General features: G+C 40.8%; 1 protein-coding gene across 1 annotated transcript in view; it reads right to left on the reverse strand.

Moving 5' to 3' along the window:
* SWAP70 (switching B cell complex subunit SWAP70) overlaps positions 1 to 13,764 on the reverse strand; it is a 74,310-nt gene extending 60,546 nt beyond the window's left edge. The window contains exon 1 of the mRNA XM_077769131.1: positions 13,571 to 13,764. Within this exon, the coding sequence (XP_077625257.1) occupies positions 13,571 to 13,669 (99 nt within the window). The 5' untranslated portion in view covers positions 13,670 to 13,764. The remainder of the gene's footprint in view (positions 1 to 13,570) is intronic.
* Positions 13,765 to 14,255: the final 491 nt, after the last annotated feature.

Genomic DNA, 14,255 nt, shown 5'->3' on the forward strand with positions numbered 1-14,255 from the left:
CCACCCTGATTCTGACTTTGGCACTACCATTCCTTGAACAACAAAATTATAGACTCTCCTCTTCTTGTACCTCTTTTACTTACAGTTTATCCTATTGCTAAATCTAATTCAGCACCCCCAATGCCAACTCCTTTCTCCACTTAGGTGCCCTACCGGCTTAAGGCTAACCAGAGAATGTAATGCTGGTGAAACAGGGGCTCTATGCCCCCAGTAGCAGGTCCCATTCTCCCCTCTGAGACCCCAACAAAAAATGCTGCAAAGCAAACACTCAACAGGATATGACTGTGGTAAACACATCAAGCTAACATAGTTAAATTAGAAGGCTAACCTTCAAAGATCTCATCTGGTACTCCACATTTTACAAATGAGAAAACAAACCCACCAAGAAGTGACTTCCCATGGCCACACAAGCATCGGAGCACAGACAGGTTTCTTGACTCCCCAACTAGTGCTCTTTCTTGACACTTTCTCCTATATTTCCAAGGGATTGCTTTTCCAAATCTTTCATCACAGATGTTCTCATGGACCAGTCTGACACATCCCTTAAGGTCAGTGACAAATATCTCTTCCTCTAGAAGCATTCTCTGGCCTTAACTCCTGCAATCCTCACCAGAGACTAGGTAGATTCCCTTCTTCTGTGCTTCCAGCATTTTTATTTTTTATTATTTTTTTTTTTTTGGTGAAAGCTTAAACAAAATTGGAAACTTAACACTTGTCTTTATGTAGGAATGACAATTAATAGACATAAATTATAGAATTATCTTAAAAATCACTATCTTGTAACCACCAATGAAATAATTGATTATAGGTCAATGTCATGAATAGATTCCACAAGGATTAGGTGAAATGTGTACTTTATCTCACTATATTTGAATTACCAGTTTGCTGGTCTGTATCATTCATAAGACTAAAAGCTCATAAGGGTAAGGAGCATATCTGTTTTGATTCCTACTGCCAACATCCCAGTCTGGTACTCATCTACTTACTCATCAACTTTCACCAAAGCTCCCCAAATGGTCTCCCCATCTTTAGCCTCTCACTTCTAATTACCACACCTACATCATCAGAATAATCTCAAAACTCTACCATTTTCAGATCTACCCAAAAATTTCAGTAATTTCTCCACATTACAGGATCAGTTCTAAACTACCGGTTCTAACAGAGTCAGCCAACAAATATATGTTAACCAACTATTCTGTCCAAGAACAAAAACATCTAAAATGTAACCCCACATCCATCTGGCAAAGCAGATAATGTTCCGTCCTCCCAGAGCTGCTTATGCAATGAAGTAGAATACCTTCAACACTTCAACAACTGGAACAACTTTTATCCTAACTAGTACCACTTCTTCTGGCTACTACATCATGTTCACATACACCACTCTCCTGATCCAAATCAAACATTATTGATTACTAAACAAAGCTAACTATTCCTAAAGAATCAAAAGGTATAGAAGACACAGAAGAATCCTAAGATGAAAAAATTAGTTTTTCCAAAATTGTAGAAATGTCTCCCTAATCACAAGATCTCATTATATATAAAATTCAACTATATGCAGATTGACTCCTAAATACCTTTCCACAATTAATTCTGAGAACTGAAGTTTCAAGCAGACACACAGTTTAAATTAAAAAAAAAAAGGAACCTGAAGGTACAGTGAGATGAAGGAAATAAAGCAGAAAGCAGAGCAGAAAAACAGATTTATGAAATGATTCCCTGGGGAAGATAAAGGAAGCTGAAACAAAGGGTACCTTAGACTTATGTTATAGGAAAGGAACAGGGACACACATAAGAAAGACTGTGTAGGCAAGATGGAAGACCTCAAGTTCCAATTGCTAATTATCCACTGAGGGGATTATATAATAATAACCCTCCTGTTGGGAGGGAATGAGAACATAGCTACTCTGTGATGGCACAGATTAAGTGAGAAAAGGTCACCCAAAGCTTCTTCTGTCTCTAGGCTCCAGGTACTATGTACCTCAAGATTATAGTGAGACCCCAAAGGAAATACAAAATGGTGATCAAGAAGGTTAAGAACTCTGAGTCATAAGATTAAAAATGCACACTGGCTCTTAAGATGGAGGGCCATACACATACACTCAGTGCCTCACGGTTTGTATATTACCTTCAGGAAAGCAGAAGTTTACATGTTAGTTTAAAAAAAAAACCCAAAATTTCCAAGTTATTAGCAAATGAGAAAGGAAGAAAGGAAATAACCTAGAATCCATTATTACCATTTTAAGATTTTTAAATGTCTCTTACATGTGCTTAATTTGGAGAGCTGTCTACTGCTTTGTTTTAGTGAAATATAAAAAATATTTACAAAGACTTTTATAGGCTCACTCCTGATTCCAAACCCCTAGCCCCATTTTTTGTAATCAGATTTTTAATTCTTCCACAGAAACAACTTCTACCACAGAGATTAACAGAAACATAACACTAAAGATTAGGGAGAAAATATTATACGTGCCAAGTTCACAAGAATTAACCATATTTTTACATTGTGTTTCAAACAATAAAAGTCCTTTACTACAACTTTCTTCCTTTTTACAGTTGTCCTATTTATGCACAAGAAATATTCCAAGACTCCCAGTTGATCCCAGTTGACATCATGGATAATACTGAACCATAGATATGGTTTTGATACACACATACTGCTTCCAGATCACGGATGACTGCAGGTAACCGAAACCATAAAATCTGAAACTGCAGATAAGTGGGGACTACTGTATTTTCAACTGACACATTGGCCAGGCTCAATTACTTTTGTAACCAGAAAGGTTAAAAATTTTTGAGGCTAAATGCCTACATGGGAACAGAATATACATTATTCATAAGATACATAAAGCAATTGGAAAGCAAAGAATAAAAGATTTTGTTGAGGGATGTCTGGTGGCTCAGGCAGTTGAGCATCCAACATTGGCTCAGGTCATGATCTCATGGCTTGTGGGTTTGAGCCCCGCATCGGGCCCGCTGTCAGCGCAGAGTCTGCTTTAGATCCTCTGTCCTCCTCGCTCTCTGCCCTCCTCCTCCCTTGCACTCTCACTTAAAAATAAAAGATATTTAGTTGAAAAATCTATCATGGAGAAACAAAGACTCAAATTACCCATATTGTTGGGGTGCCTGGGTGGCTCAGTTGGTTAAGTGTCCGACTTCAGCTCGGGTCATGATCTCACAGTTCATGAGTTTAAGCCACGCGTTGGGCTCTGTGCTGACAGCTCGAATCCTGCAGCCTGTTTCAGATTCTGTGTCTCCCTCTCTCTCTGCCCGTCCCCCACTCACAGTCTCTCACTTTCTCTCTCAAATATAAATAAGCATTAAAAAAAGGTTTTTTTTTTTCCAAACTACCCATGTTGTTTCCCCAAAATTTTTTTCCACTTAGATCCTCTTTTACTTCAAAAGGGCACAATTTAAAACAAAACAAAATACTGTTTCTAAAAACAGGATAAAAGTGCATAGCCAATACGCGTATTTCAAGACATTTCCAGGACTGACATGTAATTCACACTGCAACCATAATTGCAAAGTAAAGTTATAATAAAGGTTGCAAAAAATATCACTACACTTTGCTATATTTAAAAGAACAACACTGGGGTGCCTGTGGTTCAGTCAGTTAAGCATCCAACTTCAGCTAAGGATCTCGCAGTTCCTAAGTTCAAGCCCTACATAGGGCTCTGTGCTGACAGCTCAGAGCCTGGAGCCTGCTTCATATTCTAGGACTCCCTCTCTCTCTCTGCCCCTCCCCAGCCCATGCTCTGTCTCTTAAAAACTAAACAAACATTAAAAATTTAAAAAAAAAAAAAAAAAGCAACACTTACTATAACAATAAGAGTATATTAATTTTAAGGTACGTTTTGATCTCTGGAAGGAACATAATAAACTAGTAATAATGGTTACCTCCAGGGCAGGAAAACAATGTGGGCCAGGGGTAGGAGAAATCTTACTTTTCACTTTTGTAAATGCCCTTTTGAACTTTATGAATTATATACCATGTGTATATATGAACTATTCCAAAGTTTCTCTTTGATGTGCAAGTGTTTAAATAATAGCCTTCATTATCTTATCTTCTTGGAATTATATGGTTTTTTTTTATTTATGTTCTTTTAATCCCAGTAAAATTAATATACAGTGTTACATTAGTTTCAGGTGTATAATATAGTGATACCACAATTCTGTACATTACTCAGTGCTCATCCCAATACATGTACTTTTTTTTATGTTTTTTATTTATATTTCAGAGTCAGAGAGAGACAGAGCAAGCAGGGGAGGGTCAGAGAGAGAGGGAGACACAGAATCCAAAGACAGCCTCCAGGCTCTGAACTAGCTGTCAGCACAGAGCCCAATGCGGGGCTTGAACCCACGAACCGTGAGATCATTACCTGAGCCAAAGTCGGACGCTTAACTGACGGAGCCACTCAGGCGCCCCAACATGTACTCTTAATCCCCCTCACTTATTTCACCCACCCCCTCCACCCACCTCTCCTCTGGTAACCACCAGTTTCTTCTCTATATGTAAGAGTGTTTTGTTTCTTTCTTTGTTCATTTGTTGTTTCTTAAATTCCACATATGAAGGAAATCATATGGTATGTCATTCTCTGACATTTCACTTAGCGTTATGCCCTCTAGACCCATCCATGCTGTTGCAAATGCCAAGATTTCACTTTTTTTCTAATATTCTATTGTGTGTGTGTGTGTGTATGTATATATACATACATATACACCACATCTTTTTTTATCCATTCATCTATCAAAGGACACTTGGGTTACCTTCACATCTTGGCTCTTATAAAATATTGCTGCAATAAACAGAGGGTGACTATGTATTTTGAATTAGTGTTTTCATATTTCATAAATACCCAGTTGTGGAATTACTGGATCATATGGTAATTCTATTTTTAATTTTTTAAAAAACCTTCCATACCGTTTTCAAGAGTGGCTGCACCAGTTTGCATTCCCACCAACAGTCTGCAAGAGGGTTCCTTTCTCTCTACATCGTCGCCAACACTTGCTGTTTCTTGTAGGGTTTTTTGTTTCTTTAAAGATTTTCTTCTTTTTAAGCTTATTTATTATTTTGAAGAGAGTACACACTAGTACAAACAGGGGAAGGAGAGAGGGAGAGAGAGAGAGAGAGAGAGAGAGAGAGAGAGAATCCCAAGCAGGCTCTGAGCTGTCAGTACAGAGCCCAGTGCAGGACTCAAACTCATGAACCACGAGATCATGACCTGAGCCAAAATCAAGAGCTGAACACTCTTAGCTGGCTGAGCCACCCAGGCGTCCCTTAAAGATTTTATTTTTAAGTAATCTCTACACCCAATTTAGGGCTTGAATCTACAACCCCAAGATCAAGAAGTGCATGCTCCACTGACTGAGCCAGTCAGGCACCCTTTGTGTTTTTAATTTGAGCCATTCTGACAGGTGTGAGGTGATATCTCATTGTGGTTTTGATTTGCATTTCCCTGATGATGAGTGATGTTGAGCATCTTTTCATGTGTCTGTTGGCCATCTGGATGCCTTCTTTGGAGAAATGTCTGTTCATCATGTCTTCTGCCCACTTTTTAGTTGAATTATTTGGGGTTTTGGGTGTTGCACTATGTAAGTTCTTTATATATTTTGGATACTAACCTTTTATCGGATATGCCATTTGCAAGTATCTTCTCTCATTTAGTAGGCTGCCTTTTATTTTTGTTGTTTCCTTCACGATGTAGAAACCTTTTATTTTGATGTAGTCCCAATTGTTTATTTTTGCTTTTGTTCCCCTTGCTTTAGGAAATACCTTAAAAAATGCTGCTATGGCCGACGTCGGAGAAATTAACTGCCTGGGCTCTCTTCTAGGACTATTATGATTTCAGGTGAGAAGTGCATGTATGTCTACATAACACTGGAGATTTATTTTACAGCAAGACCACTGAAATTCTAAATAATCTAAAGATCATTTTAAAACCTAAGTAGAGAAGAAAATAATTACTGCCTCTACCTCAAATAATATGCCCTATACCTATTTCCATTAACTTCTGCAAATTTACATCAGAACCTAAACATAACAATGTCTGCTCAGACGCCATATAAATAGCATACAGAAACCACATACAAATGTCTCTCATTAAAAATATATACATAACAGGGGCAGCTGGCTGGCTCAGTCAGAGGAGTATGTGACTCTTGATCTCGGGGTCATGTGTTCAAGCCCCACATTAAATGTATAAATTAATTAAAAGTAAAAATTTAAATACACACACACACACACACACACACACACACACAGAGAAGGGCAGAAACACCAAAACCAGGGGTGCCTGGGTGGCTTAGTCGGTTTAGCGTCCGACTTTCGCTTAGGTCATGATCTCGCGGTTCGTGGGTTCGAGCCCCGCGTCGGGCTCTGTGCTGACTGCCAGCTCAGAGCCTGGAGCCTGTTTCAGTCTGTGACTCCCTCTCTCTCTGCCCATCCCCTGCTCACGCTGTCTCTCTCTCTCTCTCCTAGAAATAAATAAAAAATATTTAAGAAAAAAAAAAAAGAAACACCAAAACCAAACCAAGGTAAAAAATGGGTAGAAAGAATATTGTAACATTCAATTCAATTATATTTACTTAGCTATCTATATGCATCTAGGAGTACCTGCCTACAGACATAAAGGAAAGTTTCCAGTAATCTCTCAGTAGTTTTCTTTTTTTTTTTATTTTTTATTTATTTTGATGGGGAGAGAGAGAGAGAGAGCGCGCGCATGCATGCAAGCAGGGGGAGGGGCAAAGAGAGGAGGAGACAGAATCCCAAGCAGGCCCCAGGCTGTCAGTGTGCAGAGCCCAATGTGGGACTCAAATTCATGAACTGTGAGATTGTGACCTGAGCCAAACTCAAGAGTTGGACATTCAACTGAGCCACCCAGCCGCCCCAATCTCTCAAAAGTTTTTAATCTCACATCAGTTATAGCATATACTAAAACTGCATTCAAAACAAAAATAGTCTTATAGTTTGTTCTAAGGAAAGACTATTTATAAATACAAGCTTAAAAGCAAGTGAGAACATGTTTCTGAAGATTTTTCCCCCACCATTAGCCTATTGATATCTACCTCAGCAGTCAACAAGTAGATCAGTACACAATTAGGAAAAGCTTAATTTAAAATAATAATTCAGGAGTGCCTGGGTGGCTCAGTCAGGTTAAGCGTCTGACTTCAGCTCAGGTCATGATCTCAGGGCTCGTGGGTTCAAGCCCCACACTGGGCTCTGTGCTGACAGCTCAGAGCCTGGAGACTGCTTTAGATTCTGTGTGTCTCTTTCCCTGTCCCTCCTCCACTCACATTCTCTGTCCCTCTCTCAAAATAAACATTAAAATTTTTTTTCAAAAAAATAAATAATAATAACTCAGGGACACCTGGGTGGCTCAGTGGGTTAAGCATCTGGCTCTTGATTTCAGCTCAGGTCATGATCTCATTGTGCGTGAGTTCAAGCCCTGCATTAGCTCTGCGCTAACAGTGCGGAGCCTGCTTGGGATTCTCTCCCTTGCTCTCTCTCTCTCTATTCCCTGCTCACTCTCTCAAAAATAAACAAACATTTAAAAAATAAAATAGGGGCGCCTGGGTGGCTTAGTCGGTTAGGCGTCCGACTTTCGCTTAGGTNAAAATAAAAAATAAAATAATAATTCAGTTTAAAGTCCCTCTGTAACCAGCCTGAAAAATAGAGTAACACTGAATCAATAGGACAATTTAAAAATGAGCTGCCTTCTAACAATCCAATTGCAAAGTAAACTAATATAGCTGATGAATTCTACAGGGGTACTCAAGTCAACTGTCGGTGGGGTAAAGACTTGTACAGCTGCAGCTCAGGTGGGGAGCCAGAAGGGCCACAAGTGGAGCCAAAGAGACAAATGTCTCCTGCAGAGGGTGCACAGATTCTAAGGAAGAAGTCCAAGAAGGGCACAGGAAATGCAGGAGAGGGAGAAAGAATCAAGGTTAACAAAAGTGAGGCAGAGATGGTCCCCCTTTTTTTGGAAGGTGCAGGGAACAGGGGGTTAGGGGAGTACATCAATGAAAACCAATAAGATACTGACCTACGCTGACCTTATACCTAGTTGTCTTAACAACAAAGCACCAGTGTGACTAAACAATCCCAACATCTTGCCTCTATAGTAGCTTATGCAAGTCACAGATGGTTTTCAAATTCTGTGTTCCATATTTTTATCTTACTGATAAATTTAATGAAAGTCTATGTTTGCAACAACAAAATAATAACTTATATTGTTAATTTATTCTTTGGATTTCAAGTTTCAAAATTTCTTGAGGTAGTAATTTTTGTTTTGGTTAGAAATATGCTATTAATTATAAAAATTAAGTATAAAACATAAGCTTTTTTGTAGTAAATTTGGGATCCTAAATGAAAATATTTACTAATTATAGCAGTGACTCAAATACACATTTATCTTTGATTACCGTACTGCAAAGTAATCTCCTTAAAAGTAAAAAAAAATAAGGGCACCTGGGTGGCTCAGTCAGTTAGGCTCAGTTCACAGTTCATGAGTTCACAGTTCATGAGTTCCAGTCCTGATTCAAGAGAGCTCGAGTCCTGCATCAAGTAAGCTTAAGCCCTGCATTGAGAGAGCACTAGCCCCACTTCAGGTGAGCCCTGTCTCTCTCTCTGCCCTCACTCACTTGCACCCTCTCTCTTTAAAAAAAAGTAAAAAATAAATCTATTCCCAAAAGATTGCCAATACTCCAAACGTTTCACAACTTCTCTTTAGAGAAGAAATATGTTATAAGCTACGGCAGGGAAGAATCAATCTCATTACTTTACAATCTCCAAAACACATGTATAGAATAATAACAACTACTCTCAAAGAGACCATGCATTCCTTGAAATCTCTTCTCCTTCAGCTCCAGTGTTGCCCCAAAGTGGTTCTTGCTCTCACTTCTGGTCCCTTGGCTTCGATTCTTCCTCTCACCACCTACTCTAGCCATTGCCCAAGACCATCAAGTAATCACTCCTCTCTTTTCTCCAAGCCTCAACTATCAGATCCTGTAGAGACAGCCCCACCCTTGCCAAGGACATCACCTCCAACAAGGACCTCAAAAATAAAACAAAATAAACAAAACCCTACGTGTACAAAGTTAACTTTCGTTTCTTTTCTAAACAGTTCCTTTTCATAACTTTCCTGTTTCTATTAAAAACTACTACCCATTGGTTACTCACAGCTGAAACGTTTTTGACTCTGTCCTTTTCATTTCTCTTTATACCCAGTCATGAGCCCAGACAAGTAGACAGCAAATTCCTTCACTCACCATCCCCACTTGTCTATCCTCACAATCTCCAGCCTCCATTACCTCCCATCTGGGATACTGCAAGTTTCCTAATTCCAATATGCCCAATCCACTCTAACCCAGTACACATGCTACAGCCCAAGTGACTTCCTAAAGGGTACTGCTGATCATGGCCCATCACCTCCCAGAAAACTTGGAGGCTCTATGGCACCTACCTAACTAGCCTGGTACTCAGTCTTCCATGCATTAACTGCAATCTATTTCTATAGCTTTATCACCAGCAATAACTCTCTTATATACACACACACACACATACTTATATTCTACATTGCAATCAAAATAAATTAGACAGGAGTGCCTGGGTGGCTAAGTCGGTTAAGCACCCCACTCAATTTTGGCTCAGGTCATGATTTCACAATTGCGAGGTGCAGCCCAGCATCAGACTTTGTGCAGACAGCACAGAGACTGTCTGGGGCTCTCTCCCCCTCTTTCAGTCGCTCCCCCACTCATGGGTGGGCTCATGTGCACTCTCTCTTTTTCTCTCTCTAAATAAACTTTGATTAATTAATTGTACAGAAGACCCCATAAATGCCAGATTAATTCTGTCAGCTGCAATACTTCACAGGGATGCCTTGGAGCTAAGAGCACTCAAAAAAATATCCACTGAATGAATGAATGGATAGAATGAGTTTACCTCTCCCTCCCACATTTCTAATCACATCCCACCTGTCTTCCAGAGTTCACTTCAAGAAGCTTTTTTCATAAAATAATCCCACCAGTAAGAAGTAATCACCTCTTCCTCTAAAATGTCGTGGCCCCTTATCTTCTAATCCACTCAACATCCTCTATCCAATAATACTTATTTCTTATCTCTACAACCACACTTTTCATTAAGGATAAGGTAACTGAGTAATATAATCAATAAAGGAATAAAAGGAAAAGAAAGGGAGAGAGAAAGGGAGGACCAACCTTCTCTGCTGATTCATGATTTTCTTAATTTACCTACAAAAATTTAAACTCTTTGAAGGCAAAGATTTCTATTTGGCTTTTATTTCCCCCACCTTTACGGTCATCCTTAGCATTTGGCATAATATCTAACACATGAATTGCCTATTACATAGTTAATGAATAGCCATTTACTGTGTCAAATATTGTGAAAGCAATTCGGAAAAACAAATGTCTAAAATATTTTAGAAAGCCCATACAGTTTTACAAACTGATACATTTTAACACTTGTTTTGGATATATAATTTTTAGTCTGTATTTAATAAACTAATTATATGATATTTACTCCAAGGAGATATTAACTCTTAAGAGCCTAAAAATTCTAATCTTGTTAGAAATTAACATGGTACCTTACACAGAGTAAACACACAAAGGTTACTATAGGAATGAATGTATTGTAATGAATGAATGAATGAATAAATTAAGGCAAAAACTCTACTCCTAGCCAATAAATCGGTAAACATCAAACTTAAAAGTCAAAACAAAAAGGGAAGACCTAAATAGAATTTTTTTAAATAATTTCCATTCCAGAAACACTGGCAAGATGGACAGAACTAAATCAATTCCAAAGTTTCTCAGTTAAGCAGACAAGGGACAGACAAAACACAGTTGCATAGTTGCAGTATCAACATCTTGTGGGTGAAAGGTATGTACTGGGATTTAACATTTCTTGCTAAGCCTTTCAGTCAAGAATCCTCTTTTTCTATCAGCAACAATAAGGGCATTTTTTAATGGAGTGCAACAAAAGTAACAGAAAATATCTCATTTGTCATCAATTAAAAGAGGAAAAATGAGGACACCTGAATGGTTCAGTCAGCGGAGCACGTGACTCTTGGTCTCAGGATCATGAGTTCAAGCCCCATGCTGGGTGTATAGATTACTTATATAAATAAAACTTTAGGGGCACCTGCGTGTCTTAGTCAGTTAAGCATCTGACTTCAGCTCAGGTCATGGTCTCATGATTCATGAGTTCGAGCCCCACACTGAGCTCTCTACTGTCAGCTCAGCTCATTTTGGATCTTGTCTCCCTCTCTCTGCCCCTCCTCTGCTCACACACTCATGTGCCCTCAATCTCTCAAAAATAAATAAATAGGGTGCCTAGATGGCATCAGACTCTTGGTTTTGGCTCAGGTCATGATCTCATGGTTAATGGGTTCAAGCCCCAAGTAAGGCTCTGCACTGACTTTGGTTCAAAGCAAAAAACTTTTAACATTGACAAGATTTTCAATGTCTGTAAATTAATAAATATGACAACCACAACATAAAACAGGAAGGTTAAAGGGACCTAAATGGTGATATAGTTTCCACATTCCTCTTAAAGTTGTAAAATATTAATTTTAAGTAGACTCAAAGTTAGATATATATTATAATCTCTAGAGTAATCATTTTTAAAACTACAGAAATAATAGTCAAAAACTCAGTATTAAAATGAAATACTAAAATATGTTCAAACAATCTAAAATAAAGGAGAAACAGTGGAACAAAAATATGGAAAACATAAACCAAATAATAAAATTAGTACCCCTAAATCTAACCATATCAATAATCACATCAAATGTAAATGGTTTAACCATAACAATTAAAAGACAGATTGTTTGCATGGATTTAAAAAAAAAAACAATACCCAACTACACGCTATCTATAGGAAATCCACTTTAAATATAGAGCATAGGTAAATGAAAAGTAAAAACAGTAGGGGCACCTGGGTGGCTCAGTAGGTCAAGCTTCTGACTCCTGGTTTCGGCTCAGGTCATGATCTCACAGCTTGTGGGATTGAGCCCAGCACTGGGCTCTCCACTAATAGCATGGAGCCTGCTTGAGATTACCTCCTTCTTTCCCTCCCTCCATCCTTTCTCTTTGCCTCTCCCCTGCTCATGTCCCCACCCTCAAATAAACTTTAAAAAAAAAAGTAAGACACAGCTCTACCCATAATCACCAAAAAGCAGAAATAACGCAAATGTTCAAGGGTGAATGAATTAACTTGGGTACAACCATACAATGGATTACTTAATAAAAAAGAATTATTAATACACAGAATAACATGGATGAAGTCTCTAAGGCATTACCCTGAGTAAAAGAAGGCAGTATCAAAAGGTTACATACTAAATGACTCCATTTACATGACACTATGGAAAAGACAAAACTCCAGTAATTAAGAATACACCAGACTGTTGGTTGACCCCAACTGGGGGTTAGTGGGGCAGCATGAAGCTTTCAGGGATGACAGAACTGATGTAAAAACTGATTTTGGTAGTAAAGAAATGTATGCATATGTTAAAACTCACAGAACCTTACACCAAAAAAGTCAACTTTACTGAGTGTTAATTTAAAAGTAAAATAAAGATTAGGAGAATGGTCTCTGTGAACCCTTCCAGACTATGATTTTATGAATGATAAGGAGAGGAAAAGGAAGATGGGGAAAGGAAAGCAAATGCTAAACCCTACTGGCCTAAAAACCACTACTCATAAGAGTACTGCACAAAATAAACAAACGCAATCTTCAGAAATTCATTCCCAGAAGAGGATAAGAAAACCAGACATTCAGATCCAAAATGTGGATATTAGAAAATGCCTGTGAATGGCTCTTGTCTGTTTCTATATTTTATACTTCCAAGAAGCTGCCAACTTCTCCTGGCTAAGTGCCACTTTCCCTGCTTGGAGTTACTCAATTTACAAGCATTCCTTTATTTATACCTTACACTCTCAATGATGGGGTCTTTGGCAGTCACAATAAAGACCCTGCCAGAAAGATCAGTGCTCCTCACCCGGAACTAAGGCCCCTGCGGGACACAGCACACACACACGTGACTGACCTGAGGACCCTAGGCAGGAAGGTCCTCCTCACGAGTCAGAAAGCGTCCCCACCACCAAAGCCCCCAAAGGAGACCAGGCTCTGGGAACTTCTCCCTCCTCTGAACAGCCAGACTGCCTAGGGTGCAGCTGGCCGTTTCAAGGGCTGCCCTGGTGTGGGGCGTGCGCTCCAAAGAAGGCTCTGCCCAGTGACCTTGGGTAAATCCCTTCCTCTTCCAGAGTGCAGCGGTAATCTGGGTATGTAGTCTAAGGGAGCTTCCCACCGCCCTGTCCGTATCGGGGATTTTCTGGATCTCCCCTCACCGACAAGAGCCCAGCTCGCCTANCCAAGTCCTGGTCTCTGGCCCCTCTGCCCGGAGCAGGCCGCCCGGCCGCATTCCTGCCCGCCCCTCCTTGCGCTCACCACCAACGGGGACCGGCTTCCACCGGGGGCAGTGGAGCGTGCACCGGGTCCCGGCGGGGTGGGGACCCGGGGGCAGCTGCGGGGTGGGGGGCGGGGAGAGCCCACCTTGAGCTGGGATTTGGAGACCTTGCCGCTGTGGTCCAGGTCCAATGCGGTGAAGGCATGCCAGATGGCCTTGAGCAGCTCGTCCTTCAAGCCTCCCATGGCGGCGGCGCGTCTACCCTGACTGCCAGCCTGCCTCGCCGACCCTGGGTCGAGTCTGACGCCCCTCGACTACCGCGGCCTCCGCAGCCGCCCGCCCTGCGGTCACCTGACCGTAAAGGCCCCGCCCTCAGCAGGACCCGCCCTCTCGGGTCTCGCCGGCAACCGCACGCACTAGGGTGGGAGCAGCCGGGTGGACTGGGCTTCCCACACCTGCGGGTGGGCATCCAGGCCTTCTCTGCCGGCCTGGAAGCCGAGCACTACGCCGCATGCCTCTCGAGTTCCTCAGACTGCCTCAGGCCACCTTCGGGGCTCGCGTGCCCCTAAACAAGAGCCGCCTTCCGAGTTAAAATATGAGAATCGGGGTGAGCGGACTCCCCGCTTCAGTCCGCGCTGCTCAGTGGAAAAGGGAGCCCTGGACCTGTCCCGCGGTCGCGCCACTGTCTGAAGAGAACTAACAGCCGGAAAAGTCCCCCAACAGGGGCTCTCAGTTCCTAGCCAGAGAGGATGTGGAGGGGGAGGGGAGGCAGGGAACGGCTTCTGAGGGAAGTTTTAGATTCATTTTTCAAACCTTTCCTGATGCCACCAT

The sequence above is a fragment of the Crocuta crocuta genome, unplaced genomic scaffold (genome assembly GCF_008692635.1).
Source record: "Crocuta crocuta isolate KB4526 unplaced genomic scaffold, BGI_CrCroc_1.0 scaffold255, whole genome shotgun sequence".
Lineage (NCBI taxonomy): Eukaryota > Metazoa > Chordata > Mammalia > Carnivora > Hyaenidae > Crocuta > Crocuta crocuta.